Here is a 22,620-nt window from a genome sequence, read left to right on the forward strand (position 1 = left end):
GGAGTATATCAGCAGGACGACGTCTCCACCTCTTTGCCGAGATATCGTTTCTACCGAGAAGGTAACGTACTCAGCTAACTGTTTGACAGTGATCTTTGTGACTTTGTGCATTACTCTGAGAGAACTTCCCAACGAGAGGTGGAGGTAGCTTACCTGCCGTTCGGATTCCTGGGTGCGAACGCGCCCTCCTTTAACTGTTCTTTATTCCTCGCCAGCAGTACCAGGTCCGACACGCGGAGGCAGTGGCCACCTGGGAGTTCGGGACTTGGTGGCTCCAGTATTCCCGGGGTCTGGTGGCGGAGGAAACCGTGTGGTTCCGGTTCTACTTTGGAGAGGCGTCTCCTATCTTCGAGCCTGCCCACACGACACCTGTGTGAATTTGACTTTGTCCTTTATTGTAATCTGTTGTCCTTGTTGTGCATATTCACAACAGTAAAGTGTGTTATTTGACCTATTCCATTGTCCGTTCATTTGCGCCCCCTGTTGTGGGTCCGTGAACTTACACTTTCCCAACAGGATATCTCGGCCAACGTCATGGATCCCGAGGGGCGTCAACCGGCTGTTGAACGGCCAATGGAAGAACAGGGCGCACAGGCATCCGCAGGAGGAATGGTCGGTGAGTTGCAGCGGATCCTCACCGCTTTCACGGCTCGGTTGGATTTAATAACCGAGCAGAACGTCCTCCTTAACCGCAGGGTGGAGGCTCTCGCCGCACAGGTGGAAGCACGCCCTCAGGGCGCCGCTGCGGCTCTCCCTCCTGTCGACCCTGTACGTAACAGTGACGTTCCACAGGTCGTTCAACGCCCCCTCCCACCTTCCCCGGAAGCATACATAAGCCCTCCAGAGCCGTACGGAGGTTGTGTGGAGACGTGCGCGGACTTCCTTATGCAGTGTTCGCTCGTCTTCGCACAACGTCCTGTCATGTACGCGACTGATGCTAGCAAGATAGCTTATGCAATAAACATGCTTCGCGGTGAGGCACGCGCTTGGGCTACAGCGCTCTGGGAACAGAATTCACGGCTCCTTCTGACATATGATGGGTTTGTGAGGGAGTTCAGAACAGTGTTCGATCACCCAAATAGAGGAGAGACCGCTTCAGCCGTGCTGCTGTCAATGAGACAGGGCCGCCGGAGTGCAGCTGCCTATGCAGTCGACTTCCGCATCGCGGCTGCGAGATCCGGCTGGAATAGCACTGCCCTCCGCGCCGCCTTTGTAAACGGACTGTCGTTGGTCCTGAAGGAGCACCTGGTGGCTAAGGATGAACCGCGAGATTTAGATGGGCTTATTGATCTAGTTATACGATTAGACAATCGGTTAGAAGAACGCCGTCGGGAACGAGACGAAGGGCGTGGCCGGACACGCGCCGTCCCTCTCCCTTCCGGTTCCGACCGCGTCCCGTCCTCCCCACGCTCCACGGCCCCTACGCTCCGTGTGGTTACAGCTCCCCCTGCTGACGAAGCTATGGACACGAGCAGGGCCACATTTAGGGCGCCAGATAGACAGAGGAGGCTGGCGTGTTTTGTTTGTGGCTCGATCGAGCATCAGGTAAGAGACTGCCTCGAGCAGTTAAACACCAACGCCTGCCCCTAGAGACTGGGCTAGGAGCTGTGCTTTCCCAGAGCGGGAAGACCGATAAGGTCCTTCACCCGTGTGCCTATTTTTCCCGCAGGTTGACCCCGGCCGAACGGAACTATGACGTCGGCACTCGAGAACTCCTTGCGGTGAAAGAGGCTCCTGAAGAGTGGAGACATCTGTTGGAGGGAACGTCCGTGCCATTCACGGTTTTCATTGACCACCGGAACCTGAAGTATATCAGGACCGCCAAGCGGCTGAACCCCAGGCAAGCCCGCTGGTCACTGTTCTTCGGCCGTTTTGACTTCCGGATCACCTACCGTCCCGGGACCAAGAACCAGAAATCGGATGCCTTGTCCCGGGTACATGAAGATGAAGTCAAAACGGAGTTGTCGGATCCACCGGAACCCATCATCCCGGAGTCCACTATCGTGGCCACCCTCACCTGGGACGTAGAGAGAACCGTCCGGGAGGCCCTGGCACGAAGCCCGGACCCCGGGACTGGGCCGAAGAACAGACTCTACATCCCACCAGAAGCTAGGGCTGCAGTCCTGGACTTCTGTCACGGCTCTAAGCTCTCCTGTCATCCAGGGGTGCGAAGAACCGTGGCAGTTGTCCGGCAGCGCTTCTGGTGGGCATCCCTAGAGGCCGACGTCCGGGATTATATCCAGGCCTGCACCACCTGCGCCAGGGGCAAGGCTGACCATCGCAGGGCTTCGGGACTGCTCCAGCCGCTGCCCGTGCCCCATCGCCCTGGTCCCACATCGGCCTGGATTTTGTCACGGGCCTCCCGCCGTCCCAGGGCAACACCACCATCCTCACGATAGTGGACCGATTCTCCAAGGCGGCCCACTTCGTGGCCCTCCCGAAGCTCCCGACGGCCCAGGAGACGGCGGACCTCCTGGTCCACCACATCGTCCGGCTGCATGGGATACCACCGGACATCGTTTCGGATCAGGGTCCCCAGTTCTCCTCGCAAGTCTGGAGGAGCTTCTGCCGGGAACTGGGGGCCACGGTGAGTCTCTCATCCGTGTACCATCCCCAGACCAACGGGCAAGCAGAACGGGCCAATCAGGAGATGGAGCAGGCCCTGCGTTGCGTGACAGCCACGCACCCGGCGGCCTGGAGTACCCATCTGGCCTGGATCGAATATGCCCATAACAGCCAGGTGTCGGCAGCCACCGGCCTCTCCCCTTTCGAGGTGTGTCTGGGGTACCAACCTCCTTTGTTTCCGGTGGTTGAGGGAGAGGTCGGTGTGCCCTTGGTCCAGGCCCACCTACGGAAGTGCCGTCGGGTGTGACATGCCGCCCGTTCTGCCTTGCTGAAGGCCCGGATGAGGACGAAGGCCCATGCAGACCGTCGGCGGACCCCGGCCCCTACGTACCGGCCAGGGCAGGCAGTGTGGTTGTCTACAAAAGACATACCCCTTCAAGTGGACTCCCCCAAACTGCAGGACCGGTACATCGGTCCGTTCAAGATCACCAAGGTACTCAGTCCAGCGGCAGTGAGGCTTCAGCTTCCGGCCTCACTGCGGATCCATCCCGTTTTCCACGTGTCCCGGATTAAGCCCCATCACACCTCACCCCTCTATACTCCCGGTCCGGCACCACCTCCTGCCCGGATCATCGATGGCGAGCCGGCTTGGACTGTGCGCCGGCTCTTGGATGTCCGTAGGATGGGCCGGGGCTTCCAGTATTTGGTGGACTGGGAGGGGTACGGACCTGAAGAACGCTCCTGGGTGAAGAGGAGCTTCATCCTGGACCCAGCCCTCCTGGCCGATTTCTACCGCCGCCACCCGGACAAGCCTGGTCGGGCGCCAGGAGGCGCCTGTTGAGGGGGGGGGTCCTGTTGTGTGGGCCGCCAGAAGAGGAGGTACTGCTGGCCCACCACCAGAGGGCGCCCTGTCTGGAGTGCGGGCTCCAGGCACCAGAGGGCGCAGCCGCCTCACAGGAGCAGCCAGGGTGACAGCTGTCACGCATCACCTGCAACAGCTGTTACCACTCATCTGATCGGCAGGAGTATATCAGCAGGACGACGTCTCCACCTCTTTGCCGAGATATCGTTTCTACCGAGAAGGTAACGTACTCAGCTAACTGTTTGACAGTGATCTTTGTGACTTTGTGCATTACTCTGAGAGAACTTCCCAACGAGAGGTGGAGGTAGCTTACCTGCCGTTCGGATTCCTGGGTGCGAACGCGCCCTCCTTTAACTGTTCTTTGTTCCTCGCCAGCAGTACCAGGTCCGACACGCGGAGGCAGTGGCCACCTGGGAGTTCGGGACTTGGCGGCTCCAGTATTCCCGGGGTCTGGTGGCGGAGGAAACCGTGTGGTTCCGGTTCTACTTTGGAGAGGCGTCTCCTATCTTCGAGCCTGCCCACACGACACCTGTGTGAATTTGACTTTGTCCTTTATTGTAATCTGTTGTCCTTGTTGTGCATATTCACAACAGTAAAGTGTGTTATTTGACCTATTCCATTGTCCGTTCATTTGCGCCCCCTGTTGTGGGTCCGTGTACTTACACTTTCCCAACAAACTGTTTGGGTTTAGGGGTGGTTCCAGAGTAGCATATATAAGATGCCTAGAAGTAGGTTTAGGTTTGAGACATTCCACGCGCGTTGTAGGTAGCAGAAACGAAATCTTCGCTATTGCTGGAACAACCACTGGGCCATCCTCAATTTCAACATCATCCAATATAGTAATGGGTATTAAGTTTGGAAAGCATATCCCTCTATGATTTTTATGGACACGACTACGAAAGCAGGCCACAGTCTCAACTTGTTGAAATTCCTTCCCTGGCAAATAAACTGCACTATCACCATAGTGGATTTTCTGCACTAAATTCCCCACTAAGCTAATGGATTCCACACCCACATTTAGAATTGCAGCTTTACAATTCATCTTAAATTTATTTATTTATTGTAATTTTTTAAGATAAGAAATTTCAGTACAAAATGATGACTTTAAATTGTCTGAAATTTATAAGTTTAGAATTTTAGATTCGCAGCTTTAGAATTCATTTTAAATTTATTTATTTATTGTAATTTTTTAAGATAAGAAATTTCAGTACAAAATGATAACTTTAAATTGTCTGAAATTTATAAGCTTAGAATTTTAGATTGGCAGCTTTAGAATTCATCTTAAATTGATTTATTTATTGTAATTTTATAAGATGAGAAATTTCAGCACAAAATTACTTTAAATTATCTGAAATTTATAAGTATAGAATTTTCGATTGGCAGCTTTAGAATTCAATTTATTTATTTATTGTAATTGTATAAGATAAGACATTTCGGTACAAAATGACGACTTTATATTTAGTTTTAATATTATAACCTAAGAACTTAATAATAATATTCTGCTAAACATTTCCAAGACATGAATTTTGATCTGTGCCATTACACTGATTTGGAATGTAGGCCAGGGCGCGCGTGTTTGCTGCCCCCTACCGTCGCACAGGCGGCACTGCGCAACAGCGAGGAGGAGGGCGAGGAGGAGGCAAGTGGCAACAAAACCACTGCACCTGCCGTGGGATAGCGATGCGAGCTCCTGTGGCGTGGGGCTGCCGTCCTGTGGCACGTTGACTGCTGGCCGTTGAATCTCAGAAGACGAAAAAGAAAAAATAAAACCATAAAGGCGGAGGAGGCTTCACGGGACCGTGGGTGATAAATCCTGTGACATCAGCAACAGGTGGAGTCGCTTTCACATTCCACAGCCGGTAAAACAACCAGTCGTACATTCTTGCACGCGGAGTACGGAAGTTCCTTGAGCGTCTTGAGGAGGACACCTCGCCTGGTTTGACTTTGTCCCCACCGTGGAAGCTGACTGAAAATTAGTGAAGATTTTTTTTCCCCCTCCTTCTCCATCTGCTGCATTGACGCCCACTCGACATGCGGGGCCACAGGAGGCAGGTACGTACGGAACGTGGCGGCACTATGGTCTCCACGCTCCTCCAGGAGAACTGGATGAGTGTTTTTGTGGCCTACTGCCAACAACAGAACGGTGAAATCCTTTATTATGCACCACAAACCTGTCTAAGTGCGATAAGTTTTCAAGGAACATAATCTGAGTCAAACATTGACTGAAGAAGTCGATGCAAAGGGCTGCATGACGCTCACTTTGCTGTCAAAGTGGTCATGGATTCATTTCTACCATACCTTCATGGTTCTGTCGGTCGTTGTGCTAAGTGAGTTGGATGGATCAGAATGGCATCATCATGACTTGTTTTGGAGACTGTATCTGACCTTTCTGAAGATATTTGTCATGGTCATTCATGATTTTTTTTTTTTTTTTTAGGTTATAATGGGGCATAAAGTATTGAACTTGTAGAGACATTCACCTATTTTGTCAGTGATATTCATCTCTCTGGGTCCTCAGACTTTGAGATCAGGAGAGGTCTCCTGATCTCACAGTCTCATGAGGTTGCTAGACAGAGGTGTTTGGTGACGCCGATACTTTTGCAGGAGAATAAAGATCTAAGTCTTTTCAGATCCAGGTGCTTCCTGTCTTATTGTGTGGTTGTGAGACTTGGTCATTCACTTTGCTGCTAGGTCTCCAGAAGATCCTTGAAATGACTTTATGTCAAGCAAGTGGTTGCTTAGGGAGACTGAGGAGTATCACTTACATTGTGACGATTGTCACCTATGAAATTTTGTACATGTAGCACTTTTTTTTCTGAGCAGGATCCAGCATGCAGGTGCCTGAGTAATGAGGAAACCAGAGACTGAAAAAAGCAGATGTAACGCCCACGCATCACCTGGTTAGAGCAGACAGATTATTGTTACTTTCAAGGGGTGGGGATGGACCAGTTGTCTACCTTGGTGGTTGCCATCTACGTAGAAACCAAGGTGGTTCTGTAGTATGGTGGCTGCAGCGACATTCTGCACCGGTGCATTGTCCCTGACTTGAGTAAGCTGATCAGTTCAACTTTGGTCATCCTTTAGCTCATGCAAAAGCTGTAAAAAAATAAAGGAGGCACGAATCCCAGTACTCTTCACTCTGCTACACTGACCCTTTCCCTTCATTTTGGGCATTTGTGTGAGTCTGTTTTAAATGATACACAGCACATGGTTTGATATATGCCAAATTGCTCTGTTTCACTTAAAAAAAAAAAAAAACTTTAGTCCGTGAGCCCATTTGACCTAATCGGTACCACTTAAGGGAACTAAACAACACTTAGAATCCAGCCTCAGTGTACTATGGCCTACACAAAAATGTACGGTGATCATCCCCAGGTGGTACTTATGGCAAGGTCTGCATCAGTGAATAATTATACAGGGAACGATGTTTAAAAATACTCCAGTTATGTTGAAAAGTATACCACATTATTTGTGTGATAATAAAGATTCTAAAAAGGCATATTTTTGACCACCTATGACTGAATGTTAGGGGTAAAAATGGCAAAACTGATGACAAATGTCAGTTTCGGTCTGCTCTGTGTATGCCTGATCCTGTCAGATCTCAGAAGCTAAGCAGAGTGGGTCTTGGTTAGGACTTGGATGGAAGACCTCTTAGGAAGACCAGGGGCTGTGTCTGTTTCTCCAGGTAAAACTGGAGTTGCTTCAGTAAGGGCATCTGGCATAAAACTCAATGTGGATCTGTACTGGATTTGCAGTTGCGACTCTGAACAAAAAATTGGGGCTGCCCAAAGCCAGAAAGACAGCGGTCAGAAGTTAAAGTTGCTCCAAATTTGTTGAAAAGTGATACGAATTATTGATTGAGCTAATAAGGTTTATAAATGAAATAGTCTTGTGCATGTTGAATGCTTTGTCTCCAAAGTAATGGTCAAACCGGTTCAAAGTTCAACTTTCAGTTTATTATCATATGCATTTCAAAGTACAACGTGCAATTAAATGCATTTTGTCCCAGCTCTCTCAGCCCATAACATCTAAATATTTGATCCACTGTCACAATTTTGAGATTTTTCCCAACTACAAAGAATGGAGATGTCTGTAATTTTTATCATAGGGACATTTCAGCTATGAGAGACGGAATATTAAAAAACAAATTCAGAAAATCACATTGTCCCTGGAATATACAGGTAGGTTTTTGCAAGACGTGACAAAAGTGGATACTCGGTCTGGTGCTCTTTCTACCAGCTGAGTGGATTGCCACCTACAAGGGACATGGGAGCAGTTTCTTTGTATCGAGTCATTTCCTCCTCAGCGTGATCCTGTGTGGTTCTATGTCTCGCTGCAGTACCTGTACTGTATGTTTGACCAAGATCAGCCAGACTGCATGATGACCTTGCTCTCTTGGTGGGTGGACCAGTAGAGATGTCCTGCTTGTTGTCATCCTGCACTAGCACCTCATCGGGGTCTACTGTCTCCGTTTCAGCCTGTTCCTATAGAAGTAAATCAGAAAGAGAAAAAGCAGGTTTAATATAACCATTATTGCCATTATTAAATTCACCATTCTAATTTAACATAATCTGCCAAATGTGTATTTTCCCCAACTTTAACATTATAAATGTATCCATTATAAGCATTTTCTTTTAAACCTTAACATATGATGTATGTGACATACACAAAAATATTTTTTATAAGTCAGTAACTTAGTGATAATTTAAACAAAGATATTACCTGAAATGGTTGCTGGATCCCTCCTGCCTCTGCAATGACCCTCATGTAGATGTCCTGGTGTTCATCATCGGAGAGGAAGGGAAGTGCCTTGAATCGTGGATCCATAGCTGCACACACGTATAAAGTCTCTTTCTGCTCGTCCCTGTATCTCTTGCTCAGGTCCTCACAAATGGCTGATTTTATTTCTTTCACTAGTGCAGAATCAGATGGGTTTTCTTGAAGATCATGGCGGAGCTGAGCATGAAGTGGTGCCACAACTGATAAGGTTGGGATGTTTTCCTGAGACATCACAAGTTCAGCTACCTTCATGGGCTTCATGGCATCCACAATCTCCTCAGCAGATGTTATGTCTGACTCACAGAGGGTGCAGACTTCTTTTTCTGTCTTCTGTATTTCACCAGACAGTAGAGTGGCAGATATAGCGGGTTGCTGCTCAAGAAAACGTAGGAGCATATCATGAGCACTATTCCACCTAGTTACGACATCAGTTAGCAGTTTATGTTCAGGCAACTGCAGTAGCTTTTGTTTTTGTCGCAGTACATGGCTCGCTGTAGCGCTGCGCCTGAAGAAGCTGGTTATGCGCCTCACTCGACCCAACAAACGGGCAACATTAGGGAGCTTCAGTGCGCGTTGTGATGCCAAGTTGAGAGTATGGGCAAAACACTTGAAATGCAACATACCGGTTAGCTCAGCTGCGACGCTCATGTTAGCGGCCTTGTCTGTGACAATAGCCGGGTTTTTGGATGCTATGCTCCACTCATCCAGCACCGTTTTCAGTAACTCCGCTATGTTGGTCCCCTTATGGCTCTCATGCATGGCTCGTGTTTGTAAAACGAACGCCATTTACTCCCAGTCATCGGTAATGAAATGACAGGTGATCGTTACATATGACTGTGTGGCTCGAGATGTCCACCTGTCGCACGTAAGGGCAACTCTTGCAGCTGAAGTTAGTGAAGTTTTGACACGTTCTTTGACCTCTTCGTACTTCCTGGGCACAGCTATTTCAGTTATATAGCGACGGGTTGGGATAACGTAACGTGGCTCCAGCGTATTTACCATGTAGCGAAAGCCTCTGTTTTCAACCACGCAGTAGGGACGCAAATCCAGGCAGATGAAATGCACCACCGAGTCAGTAATCTTGATTGCACGCGGTGAGGTAGATGGAAACCTATACGTGGTGTTGTCCAGTCATTTGCTTCGGGTCTACAGGTTTCTGCTGTGATTTTGGTGCTGCTGCTAGCTTGTCAGCATGGTGCCTATGTAGGTGAGCCCGCAAGTTGGTAGTGTTTCCAGAATAGCGTACCGTACCATTACAGTGCCTGCATATTGCATTTGTTTTGTCCCATCCCTGGCCTTTTTCACTGGCTTTAAAACCAAAATGTGCCCAAACATCTGCTTTTAGGGACAGCAGCGCTTCTAGAATCCTCTCTGCCATTTTGCTTATTCATGTCACTTGCACTTCCTCGCTGTGAACAGGAATGGCGCGCTGTAATACTGCCCCCTAGGGGTTGGGGGTGTATTGATATTGAATGCCAGAATATCGATATCAAATCGTTTTTAAAAAAATCGATATATATATCACTGTATCGATTTTTATGCACTGCCCTAAATCATTTGGTACATTTTCTCCCAAATCATCTTGACTGGCAGCAACCTTCTCAAGTGTGCCAGTCAACCTTGAGCCGAGCCATGCCAGCTGTGTGGAATGCAAGCATGCCAATGTCATCCAAGTACACTTTCATGTTTGGAATGTGATCATCACATTCCAACATTACAGCTCATTTTGTAGGAGGGCTGGTTTACCGAATGTAATTAGAGCTACTGACTGCACACATATTGCTATAAAGGCACCGTCACACGATGAATTTGTTTCTGTTAATAGGAAACATTTTTCATTCCATCAATGTTCAAATCCTATGTGGTGCGCAAATGTGCATTAGGCTAGAGGCTGGCACGGCGCTTGGTGATTAAATAGTTTATTAGTGTAACTGTTCCAAACAAAAACCAGTGCAGGCACATTTGGGCATGTGCGCATTCAAATATGTTTTTTATTATTAGAATTTTTATTTTATTTTATTTTTGCTTGATGGTGAAACTAGAGCTGCAGAGCTTTTTAACAGGCTTCCAGTGTACGGAACACGTTTATTGACAAATATATTTGTCAATAAACATGTGTAAGTTGTGAATGTCACATTGTCAGCGGAGGCTTGCCTCACCTTTTTAACGTCAGTGTGTGTGCACTGCTCTGCATGTCAGTCTCACAGACACACACCATCTGTAGCGTCCACGAACATTTTTCCAGTTTCATGAGTAATCCTTTTAACAGTGTACCGAATAAAATATCTCTGTGCGTCTCCACATAATTTCCAGTCATCTATAGTATAATTTCTTTTCTGTGTTCATGTTGTCTAATGTGATGTCGGGGGAATCCCTGCTCAAAGAGCTTATTTACATGAAAATGCATATTTAAATGGAGCATGGCCAGGGAGGATTTTGGTTCTACGTTCAGTTCCACATTCAGTGGGATGTACAAACGGAACATGCATGGATCCATGCCTACGCACACTTTAATACATCTGAATTTTTTTTTTGGTGCATACACCAGTTGCTGGGTTGTCGCGTATGCCATGTTTTCGCAGGAAATCCATGCAAGTCTTTGTGAGGCAACAGATCTTTCAATTTTCAAGTTACAGCTCCCTCCAAAGATTTTCTATTGAGTTCAGGTCTGGAGACTGGCCAGGCCACTCCAGGACCTTGAAATGCTTTTTATGGAGCCACTACTTAGTTGCCCTAGCTATGTGTTTGGGGTCATTGTCATGCTAGAAGACCCAGCCACGACCCATCTTCAATGCTCTTACTGAGGGAAGGAGGTTGTTTGGTAATATCTCATGATACTTGACCCCATCCATCCTCCCTTCAATATGGTGCAGTCGTCCTGTTCCCTTTGTGCACGCACGCACGCACAGTTGCTGTAAGCAGGTCCTTTGAATTGGACAAAGACAGTTGCTGAAGACATTAAAACCACAACACATTTTACTCATGGTTCCAACATGAAACTGACGTCACTCATGGTAAGAGCAACATTGAGCTACAAAAACACAGTAAATCAGTAACACTAACAACACTGTTAAACTAACATAGACCACAATAACAGCATTTAAAATTGCAAAACTACTGAACTCCCATGGTGCATTGCAGCACAGCATCCATTGCTTATTGGTTGCTAAAATTGCTAATTTCTCCTAAAATATTTGTGCTATCAACTTTAGGTTTTTGCAGCGTTCATCCTTGATACATTATCATGCCAAACGACAAATTTCAGCTCTTCTCGTTTTTTTTAATTTGTGAGTGATGCTTTTTTTTTTTTTGTTTAGCAGAGTATTGAACTCCTGGAATTTATGGGAGTGGTCAGAGAGAATGGCAGTGAACAGCCGTCGCCTCCTCCTGTGGTAAGATGACTCCTGTGTATGTTCATTTACAGTGCATCTGGAAAGTATTTATAGTGCTGCACTTTTTCCACATTTTTTTATGTTACAGCTTTATTCCTAAATTGATTTTTTTTTCCTCAAAATTGTACACACAATACCCTGTAATTACAATGTGAAAAATGTTATGAGAGTTTTGCAAATTTGCTAGAGACCAAAAGGCCATTAAAAAGGGACTGTTGCAAGTTCTGTGTTGCCATGGCACCCCTGCTTCAAGCTTCACCTGCTCTGCCTGCGAAAAAGACTGTCACTTGTGCATTGTCCTCCACAATCATGCTCGGTGCTGCAGACCAACCATGAACTGACTTTCCAGGGCGCACCAGCATCGTCTCTCGAGAATTGCGTCGCCTAGCACATTCCACTGTGAGAGAAGATTTGGCCATGAAAAGAGTGGCGGCGAAATCCGTGCCGAAGCTGCTAACGGTGGAGCAAAAGCACCTCCATGTTGAAGTCTCACAGGACATGCTGGGCTCCGAAAAATGATTCCCACCTCTTCCACAATTTCTCGGATAGTCACACGACGGTCCCGCATCGCCACAGCGTTCACTTTGGAAATGATCTGGTCATTTCAGCATGTTGATGGCTGACCGGAGTGTGGCTCGCTCTCCACCATTGTGTGGCCGTCTTTAAACCGGTTGTACCGCTCCTTAATCTGTGTGATGCCCATAGGATCGTCACTGAAAGCCGCCTGAATCTTCCGAATGGTTTCCACCTGGCTGTCGCCCTGTTTCTGGCAAAATTTGATGCAGTAGCGCTGCTCCAGTCGTTTCGCCATTTTCCTTGCAATGAAAATCTGCAGAGAACACAACACACGTCCTCACACAAAGGCTGCTTGCTAGCAAATGACGCAATCAGCAAGCGTGAAAAAATTCACGCGTGCGCACGAAGGTTCAAGGTTGGCTCATGCAAGCACACGTGATTCAAATCCATCAGGTTTTTGCAAAAAAATGAAAGGTTGGATACTTTTCTAACAGACCTCGTGTGTGTGTGTGTGTGTGTGTGTATATATGTATATGTATGTATATATATATATATATATATATATGTATATGTATGTATGTATATATATATATATATATATATATATATATATATATATATATATATATATATATATATATATATATATATGTGTGTGTGTAAAACAAAACAAAAAAAAAAAAGTACCCAAAATTATTTTTACAGCACAGAAAAACCAGTCCGTATTATGAGACATTTTCTGCATGACCATGTGACCGAAGCATGTAACTTTTCTCCCCAAATGCAGTCTTTCCTTTTTTTTTTAACACCACATGATCAGTGTAACCTACTCGTCTGAAGTTTTCTAAGAAACAAACTATCAGTCTCCAGTTTTCTGGAAAACCACCTAGCAAATTCAAGTCTCCTTTCCATTTGCTGGGGTTCGCTCTGAGACTGAATTTTGTATGGAACGAGATGCAAGTCAGCTCTTAGGATGCGTTGCACAGAACTCAACAGTTTTTGTTCTCTGAATTAGGGTCAACTGCAGCACTTTTCCTGGACTTTAATGTCTTGCAGAACAAACTTTAGGGTTCCTGAAATGAGAGAACCACCATTATTTCCCAGTAAAACATTTCCTTCATATTTCAGAGTACTTTTGGGTACTTTTTTTTTTTTTTTTGAAAGACCCTATTGAGCTCAGGTGTATCCTGTTTTGACTGATCATCCTTGAGATGTTGCTACAGCTTAAATAGAGTCCACATGGGGTAAATTCAGTTGATTGGACATGATTTGGAAAAGGCACCACCGCTGACAGTTCCTGTCAGAGCCCAAACCAAGCATGAAGCCACCGCTCGCAACCGGCTCGACGTTCATAGCTCGCTGGCAGCCCGGTGTTCACCGCTCGTAGTCACCACTTCACAGCCGGCCCACTGTCATTGCAATGGTGGCTACAGCCTGCCTACAGCAACCATTTCACGGATTCAAACAGGGTTTTCATTGCTTTCCAGCCCGCCTAGGACAGCCATTTCATGGACCGAAATGGCGCTTTCACTGGTCTGTGAAAGCCCCTCGGGGGTCAAGGAGGACCGCCAGAGCCTTCTGACAATGACCCATTTCATGTATTGAGACGAGGGACAAAAAAACTCTGTGACCAACATAAACTCCAACACTAAGCGTACGCTCCTCCATAACTTTTATTCTTTTGGGTATGGTGTAATAGGGGGGATATGTGTAGCGGTCATGCTCCACCTTTTGGACACAAGTCACCATAAGCAGCCTCAGTCAACTCTCTCCTCCCCAGCAGACAGTGTCCCGCACTCAATTAATAGTGATCATTCTAAGCAAGCGATCAATGTGCTTTACCATGCATACTAAAGTTTGAACTTCTGCTTTACAGATGTGTTCATGCTCTTTCATGTTCCACATCCAGCCGCGGGTGTTAACACGCCGAGGTGCAATGTGTATTACATGTGAAAAAGCTTTTGGCCTTTTTTGATGTGGTTCCCTCTTGGCCTGTGTCCAGTCGAAAATGGTATTTACCAACCAGCTGTTTCAGACACTGAATAATCGCTGGTCCTTTGTTCTGCTGGCGCAAAGCTGTTCTGGATGAATGGGACAACCTTGGTCAGCTGGAAGTCTTTAGTCTAGAGCCACACACTGGCAGCACCTGCGTGAAGGTCATTCTACCCATGAAGTAGTGACGTGGTAGTTCAGCAGCAACAGGCGTGACTGGGCTAGACTCTTTAGAAGTATCACAGCCCACTCCAAATGGAAAGACCCCTAGAAAAGGCGGGGCAAACATCGGTCACCACTGACACCCCCCTCCGACTGATGTACTGTGGCCAGTAGGGACCTACGTATGCACTCAAAACACAAGATGAAAACCGAAACTGCTCCCTTTCACAGTGGGAGCATGGAATGTGAGGACCCTTATGAAACATGATGATACAGAGAGACCACACTGGTTCACTGCTCTTGTGAGCCAGGAGCTGGAATGCTTCAATGCTGACATCGACACTCTCTCCGAAACAAGAGTTACCGAAGAGGGGAAGTCTTTCTGAAGTCTGTGCCAACTACACCTTTTTCAGGAAAGGGAAAGATGCTGAAAAGCGGCAGTTGGGTTTGTGATCAAGACATCGATCGTGAATCGGTACAACCTGATCCCAGCCTCCATAAACGCACACGACGGTCTCGGCTCCACAGAGCCATCCGTTTAGAAATGATCCGGTGGTTTGTAGCTCTCGATGGCGGCATGGAGCACGGCGCGCCGAGCGTCCTTAGAGCCGTCCTTAAAGCTGTAGTAACAGTCCTTATTCTCTGTGAAGCCCGTAAAATTTTCACTGAAAGCCAGATAAATTTTTCGAATGGTTTCCAGCTGTCAGTCTCTAACAGTTTCTGAAAAAATTCTGATGGGGGAAAAAAAGCCCAAATCATTCCGCCATTTCCTGACAATGAAAATCCGCCGAGGGGCTGGACCACTCCTCACTCAAAGCCTGCTCACAGGCGAATGACGCAACCGACAGGCGTGGAAAAACTCACGCATGCGCACGAGGGTTCAAGCTTGTCTGACGCAATCAGACAAGCGTGATTCAAATCCATATGGTTATTGAAAAAAAATTATAAGGTCGGATACTTTTCTAATAGACCTCGTAAGTGATTTGGAAGCCTGTCACACATTACCGAGAAGAAGACGAGAGGACGTGCCAGCCCTGATATTACGTTTTGCAAATCTCAAGCAAAAGATTACCTTAATTAAACAAGGAAGAAAACTGAAAGGTACTAATGTCTATATGAACAATCACCTGACCAGGAAAAATGCCGAAATTGCCCAAAAAGCCAGACACCTGCGGAAACTAAAAAAGATCCAAAGCACTTGGGTAAATAACTGCAAAGTCTTTATTAAGCTCAATGGATCACTGGAGGAGGCTAAGGTGTTGGTGGTTAAGAAGATATTTATGAGGGGACGCCTCCTAGAGATCTTGTCACTGATGAATTTTGAGCTTTTGATGAACACAAAGACAAAGATGGATTGAGAGATGGTAATTTTTTGATCAATTATTACTAATAACATAGAATTTATTTTATCTTGAAAAAAAAAACGAGTACGGATTCAGAATTATACCAAAGGACAATGCATTTGGAGCACCTGGATCTATTTTCATATACTGAATATAATTTTCAAGACTTAGAAAATGAACTAGACCCTGATAATACTTTTTACTCTACATTTAATGTTGATTGTAAATTATTATACTGTTGATGATCTTCTACATGCTATGACAATGAAGGAAAAATAGTCAATTATCCACTTCAACTGTAGAAGTATGTATGCTAATTTTAATGTTATCAAAGAATATATACAGCAATTTGCACATCCATTTAGTATAATTGCTTTGTCAGAAACTTGGTTTAATGAGGACAAAGGTATTAACTTTGAAATAGAAGAATATGAACTCAAGTATGTTAATAGGAAAAATAAAATAGGTGGAGTGGCACTATATATTCATAATAGCATTAGGTTTAAATTAGTAGAGGATATGACTCTGGCTGTAGATAATGTTTTAGAAGTTGTTACAATTGAAGTCCATAATGATAAGGAGAGAAATGTAATTGTGAGCTGTTTGTATCGGTCTCCAGGAGCTGACATAGAATTATTCAATGACTGTGTAGGAAAAATATTTTCAAGGAAAGAAAAGAAAACTATGTTTATATGTAGAGATTTTAATATAGATATACTAAATCACACAAAGCACAAATGGACTAATGATTTCCTTAATATGATGTTTGGCATGAGCCTCTATCCGACTATAACTAGACCTAGCAGGGTAACAGATCACAGTGCCACTTTAATTGATAACATCTTCACAAACGGCACTATGAATGACACTACAGGCGGCCTAATGGTTTGTGATATATCTGACCATCTACCAGTGTTTATTATATATAACAAGAAAATTACAGATTGTAGAGGGGAAAAAAACATATCTATAAACGGGTTTGCTCGGAGGAAGCAATTAAATCCCTGAACAATGACTTAAATTCCCAGGATTGGAACTTAATTTATTGTGAGAAAAATGTGGACATGGCCTATAGTAAGTTTATGGAGATATTTATGGAATTATATGACACACACTGTCCAATTAAGAAGTATAGTTGTAAAAAAAAAGATTTGTGGAACATCCTTGGATGACCAAAAGTCTACAGAATGCATGTAGAAAGAAAAATAATCTTTACAAAATAGTTATTAAATTGAAAACTAAGGAAGCTGAAAGCAAATATAAACTAACAGAGCTATTAAGAACTAGTAAACCCACACTCGCTTGCGACACTTCCATGAGGCAAAACAGGAATGCGAGCGAAGGCTTTGAGAGATGCAGGTGGCAAGACAAAGCAAAAGAGATCCAGTCCTACGCTGACAGCAGAGACCTCTGGCTTTTCTATACTGCAGCAAAGGAAATATTTGGTCCTCGTTGCGGAGGTACCAACACCCTTCAGTCTGCTGACTGGGCAACCACCTTCACAGAAGATCAAGTCATCCTTGCAAGGTGGAAAGAACACTTTCAGATGCTCAATATACCGCGGCTGATGACCTGCTCTGTAATGTTCCCCAACACCTTGTCAGGCATTGGATGTCTCCTACACCAAGTTTCAGAAAGCGTTGATGCACATTAAGGCATGGAAGACACCCGGACCTGACAACATCCCCTCAACTTATCTCTCATGGGGACATTCCCATGAAGACCAGGCTATTTGTGCTGATACTGCATATATGGAAGACGAAAGCTGTATCTGCGGAGCTGAAGGATGCCACCATCACAACCATCTTCAAGAAGGGGGATTGCTCCATCTGCAGAAAGTACCGTGGCATTGTCCTCCTTAGCATTGCTGGAAAGATCTTTGCACAGGTTCTGCTTGACAGGCTCCTGACCATCTCTCAGGGAGTCCTTCCATGTCACTGCGTTTTCCGACCATCTCGCAGCACCACTGACATGATCTTCTGCACTTACCTGCTTCAGGAGAAGTCCTGTGAGCAACGATGACTGCTCCTTTTCATCTTCTGGGACCTGGAGAAGGCCTTTGATAGGGTCCCTAGACCAGCCATGTGGGCCACCTTGAGACGTTTCCGCTGTTCGGCTGTCCTTTTCATCTTCTGGGACATGGAGAAGGCCTTCGATAGGGTCCCTAGACCAAATGGTAAATGGGCTGCATTTATTTAGCGCTTTTCCATCTGCATCAGACGCTCAAAGCGCTTTACAATTATGCCTCACATTCACCCCGATGTCAGGGTGCTGCCATACAAGGCGCTCACTACACACCGGTAGCAATAGGGGATTAAAAGGCTTGCCCAAGGGCCCTTAGTGATTTTTCAGTCAGGTGTGGATTTGAACCCATGATCTTCTGGACTCAATCCCAACACCTTAACCACTAGACCATCACCTCCCCTGTCACCAGCCATGTGGGCCCCCTTGAGACCTTCCGGCTGTTCTGATCACTTCACTGACCTTGTAGAGGCCCTCCATTATGGGATGACTGGCTGCGTCATGGCCAAGAATGCGATCTTTGACTCCCTCCCCATCACCACTGCCCTGAAACAGGGCTGCCTTCTGGCCGACACTTTCTTCTCTCTCTACTTTGGGGCCATGATCCATGAGTTTCCTGACACAGCCTCTGATATCCAACTTTGCTGCCGAATGGATAGAGGTCTTTTCAACACTGGGCGCCTCGTGCCTGCCGACTCACCAACACCGTCACGGTGCAGGAGCTGCAGTCCGCTGATGACAACACAACCTCTGTGGACACAGTTGCTGATGTCCAGACTACTATCTCTTTAATAGTGCCTATTCTTGCATCAGTCTCACCACGAACATTGCCAAGATTAAGATCATTGCACAGGGAGCCCGGGGCCATCCCCCTACAGACACCAGCAGTATACGACTTTGTGATAAAGTCCTTGACACTGTGGAAGCTTTCCCCTGCCTGTCCAGTAAATGCACTGTGCAGAAAGACATCAACAACAGGACTCGTGCCTTTTGGGAGGCTCTCCAAACATGCCTTCTTAAACCACGACATCAGTCTTCATACCAAAATCATGGTGTTCTGAGCCTTCGCTGTTTCCACCCTTCTCTATGGCTCTGGGGTGTGGGTTTTGTACTGGTGTGATGTGAAAAAGCTGGAGCATTATCAACAGCAGAAACGCCATGCGATCAAATGGCAAGACCTCGTCACCAATGAATCTGTCCTTCTCTGAGCTATTCTCCCCAGCATTTATGGCACGGCACCACCTCTGCTGGGTTGGACACGTTAGAAGAATGTCCACAGTCCGACTCTCTCGACAGAGCCTGTTCTCGCAACTTGAATTCGGCACGACCCCAAGGAGCCCCTAAATGTTGATTTTTCGACCAACTGAAGGCCACTCCTTTTCACTGCAGCATCGACCATGTCAACTGCGATACCCTCACCAAGGACTGTTCTGAGTGGAAGCGCACCATGTTTCAGGGAACAAACCGCATGCAACATGCACGTCGTCACCAGGCAGAGACCAAGAGACAACAATGCAAAGAACGGCTTCTCTTTCCCTGCTCTCCACCCACCCTTCCTGCAGAAAGTGTCTGCTTCTCTTCTGCTCTGCCTTGGACTTGAACACCCACATTGAAACATCAAGATGGTGGTTATGAGGGGACATTTCAGAAGTGGGTCCTAATAAAAAACTGTCACCTTGGGGTCCTCTATCAGTGTGCCAAGTTTCATAATGTCTTCAAGAACTGAACTATTTTGCTGGTCTTAGCTACTCGACTATATACCGGGGGGGGGGGAGAAGCACACAGTACAACATAAGCATCACTAGTGGTTTCCACCTGATGCAGTAGTGTAATTCATTTGTGTAAAACTTCAATTTGTGGTTTGAAGCAGCACAGGTGCCTTTGTATCACAAGACAACAGTTTTTCCTCATAGATCAGTAAAACCTTAATCTAATCTTCCCAGGCCCCTCTAGTACACACCTAACAATGTCACCCCACTCCCCCACCCCACCTGAAGGTGGAACTTCACCTGGACTTTGTATAAATTGAGTGGTTACTTAAGCAGACTCCTGCATTGTGAGAATAGATTAATTATGACATTATGGCAATGTCATGGACTTCTCAGAGGATGATCCAGGGTACTTGTGCCTCAGTGCTGAAAATCCCAGCAACTAGAAAAAGCCAAGGAGACTCCAACACATCACTGGCTACAGCAGATAAATGCCTACATTGGAGAGGTGGGGATGAACACCTGCTGGAGCGATTGCCAACAAGGACCCAAGGCGGTTCCAGACTGTGTTCCTGACTAATTTGAGGATGGAATAAAACCATGACCACACAGTGCATTGAGGAAATACAGAATGAAACCATAAATCCTGAATAGGGTTAAAAAAACTCAAACCAGACAATGATTACATTGATTATCAAGGTAATTGCAGAATTGAACTTTTGAGAGACTTTTACAGGACTGAGCCATTGACCTCCTGACTCAATAAAACAGGTGACGTTTGATTCATATTATATCACAGAGATTGACTTTAGCATCTCATTTTTCATACACAGCAAACTCCATTGTCATATGACTATGTCCTGGTTGCCAAGACACACCAGGAGAGAGAAGCTTTCAAGAAGCAATCCAGATTTATTGAAGAACTGAAAAGAAAGAACTTGAAAGTCACAGTAAGTTTGTAGTAAAACAGGCTGCCTGCACATTTTACACCTTATGCAGCTTCATCAAGTCATGATAATAATCTGTGGACAAGTGTTGCCAAGTGTTTTCTGTTCTATCAGAAAATAATAGATGATGAGCTTGTCTTCTATGGGATTCAAGCACCTAAAGAAATTTTTGAGAAGTACAGGTATCTGCTCAAAGTATCTGATGCCTGCAACTGGAGCTCGGATCAGAACATCGTGTCTCTCACCACCAGGTAAAATATGTTAAAGTCTTTGTTTTCTTACCACTCTTGCCTATGTGCTTGCTCAGGGGGTTGGTAAGGTTAGCCCTAACCTTGGGGTAATTTATGGTGTGATTTGATGCTATATAAATAAATTTAATTGAGTTGTGAAGGGAGAGCAGCTTTGTTGTTGTTGTTATTTAATAACTTCATTTATGTAATTTGCATGATCTTATTATAAATGCACTAATACAACCCCAATTCCAATGAAGTTGGGACATTGTGTAAAATTTAAATAAAAACAGAATACAACAATGATTTGCAAATCCTCTTCAACCTATATTCAGTTGAATACACCACAAGATATTTAATGTTCAAACTGAAACTTTGTTTATCAGGTCCTTACTTGGTCCTTATCCTGGTTAAGGACCCTACAGTATTGGCCCAAACGTTTAATGAGTACTTCCTAAACAGTGTGAAAGATATAACAAAGCTTTTTGCCCCCTTCCAATATTCTGCCAAGATCCATTTTACATGATCATTCTGTTATTAGACTAGAGCAGATTACTGAACCAGAGATAAAGAACATGATTTCTGCTTTGAAATATTCAAAGGCCAAGGATATATCTGATTTAAACACCGACTTTCTAAAAACATATTCTAATGCACTGATAAAACCAATCACTATTCTTGTTAATCAGTCAATTATCTCAAAGGAATTACCATCATCCTGGAAATTAGTCACGGTAATGCCCATCTTTAAATCTGGGGATAAGACATTGGTGGTTAATTACAGGCCAATCAGCATTCTTCCTGTGATTTCTAAAATAATTGAAAAATGGGTCTCCAAATTACTGATCGAACATTTGAATAAAGGACCTAATCTACTTCATCCAATGCAATTTGGCTTCTGTCCCCATCACTCCACTGAGTCAGCAATCTGTGTGTTTTTAGAAAAGGTTAAGTATATGTTGGACAAAACTTGTATGTGGGTGCTGTATTTCTTGACCTTAGAAAGGCATTTGACACAGTAGACCACCAAATACTTACATATTTCAATTTCTCATCTGAATCAATACAATGGTTTGAATCTTATTTAACAAAAAGAGTACAATGAGTCGCTGTAAATGGTTCTAAATCTCCGTTTCTTAACCCAGTCGGTGTCCCACAAGGATCAATCCTTGGACATTTGTTGTTCTTGCTGTACATAAATGATTTACCAAATGTGTGCAAAGATTTCAATGTGGATGATGTGGTCATTTTTACTCACAGAAATAATGTGAAAGATATCGCCTCAAAACTCACGGATGTGTTACATAATATACAACACTGGTTAAATGACACTTGCCTGCAGTTGAATACAAAAAAAACAAAAACAGTATGTATGATGTTTAGCAAAGGTCCCACTGACATTAGAAGGTCCAATGTGTTTTTTGACGGGGAGGAATTGGAGCTGGTATCCCAATTTAAATATCTTGGAGTTATCTTGGACTCAAACTTGTCCTTCAAAAAACATATTAAAAAGTCAAGAACACAGTACATTTTAATTTACTAAATTTTAAACATATACATCCCTCTCTAACAACTAATGCAGCCAAAACATATCTCTTTTGCATGGTTTTCTCACATATTGACTACTGTTTCACTAACTGGGCATTTGCAGCCACCTCGGTATTAAAATCCATAGAGCAGTTGTATAATAGAGCAGTTAAGATATATGATAAGACAATCTAATTCTTATCTTCACTGTAAGGTTCTGGAAAAGCATAAGTTTCTAGACTTTGAAAATCTGAAGCTATTCAAATATGCCTGCTTCAAGATTCACAGGGTATGGTACAAGATCTGACACAAGAGGCAACTGTGAGATCACTCACGAAGGACCACCTTTGGTCAGAATGTGTTATCCATAAAAGGTGGGCAAGCTTGGAACAACCTCCCAGTCACAATTAGGGAGAGCACCACTTTCAGTACCTTCAAAGGACAATTTTGCCAGTAACCACTGGCAAATCAGTCATGCAACCATCTGTAGCCTAAAAAACAATTCAACTGTGGAGGCACCATTCAAGGTTTTTTTTTTGTTTGTTTTTTTTTTCTTTTTCAGTTATATCTACAC

At 45.0% G+C, this 22,620-nt stretch overlaps 1 protein-coding gene across 2 annotated transcripts in view; it reads left to right on the top strand.

The window, feature by feature from the left end:
• Window positions 1-5,041: 5,041 nt before the first annotated feature.
• The window catches only part of LOC117515656 (anoctamin-9-like), a 79,989-nt gene continuing 62,410 nt past the window's right edge, over window positions 5,042-22,620 (top strand). The window contains exons 1-4 of one of the 2 annotated variants that reach the window (XM_034176318.1): window positions 5,042-5,479; window positions 11,524-11,598; window positions 20,176-20,292; window positions 20,404-20,540. In XM_034176318.1, coding sequence (XP_034032209.1) covers window positions 5,459-5,479; window positions 11,524-11,598; window positions 20,176-20,292; window positions 20,404-20,540 — 350 coding nt within the window. In that variant the 5' untranslated portion in view covers window positions 5,042-5,458. The remainder of the gene's footprint in view (window positions 5,480-11,523; window positions 11,599-20,175; window positions 20,293-20,403; window positions 20,541-22,620) is intronic. The other variant, XM_034176319.1, reaches the window with a different exon arrangement.

This window comes from Thalassophryne amazonica, chromosome 8, assembly GCF_902500255.1.
Source record: "Thalassophryne amazonica chromosome 8, fThaAma1.1, whole genome shotgun sequence".
Classification (NCBI taxonomy): domain Eukaryota; kingdom Metazoa; phylum Chordata; class Actinopteri; order Batrachoidiformes; family Batrachoididae; genus Thalassophryne; species Thalassophryne amazonica.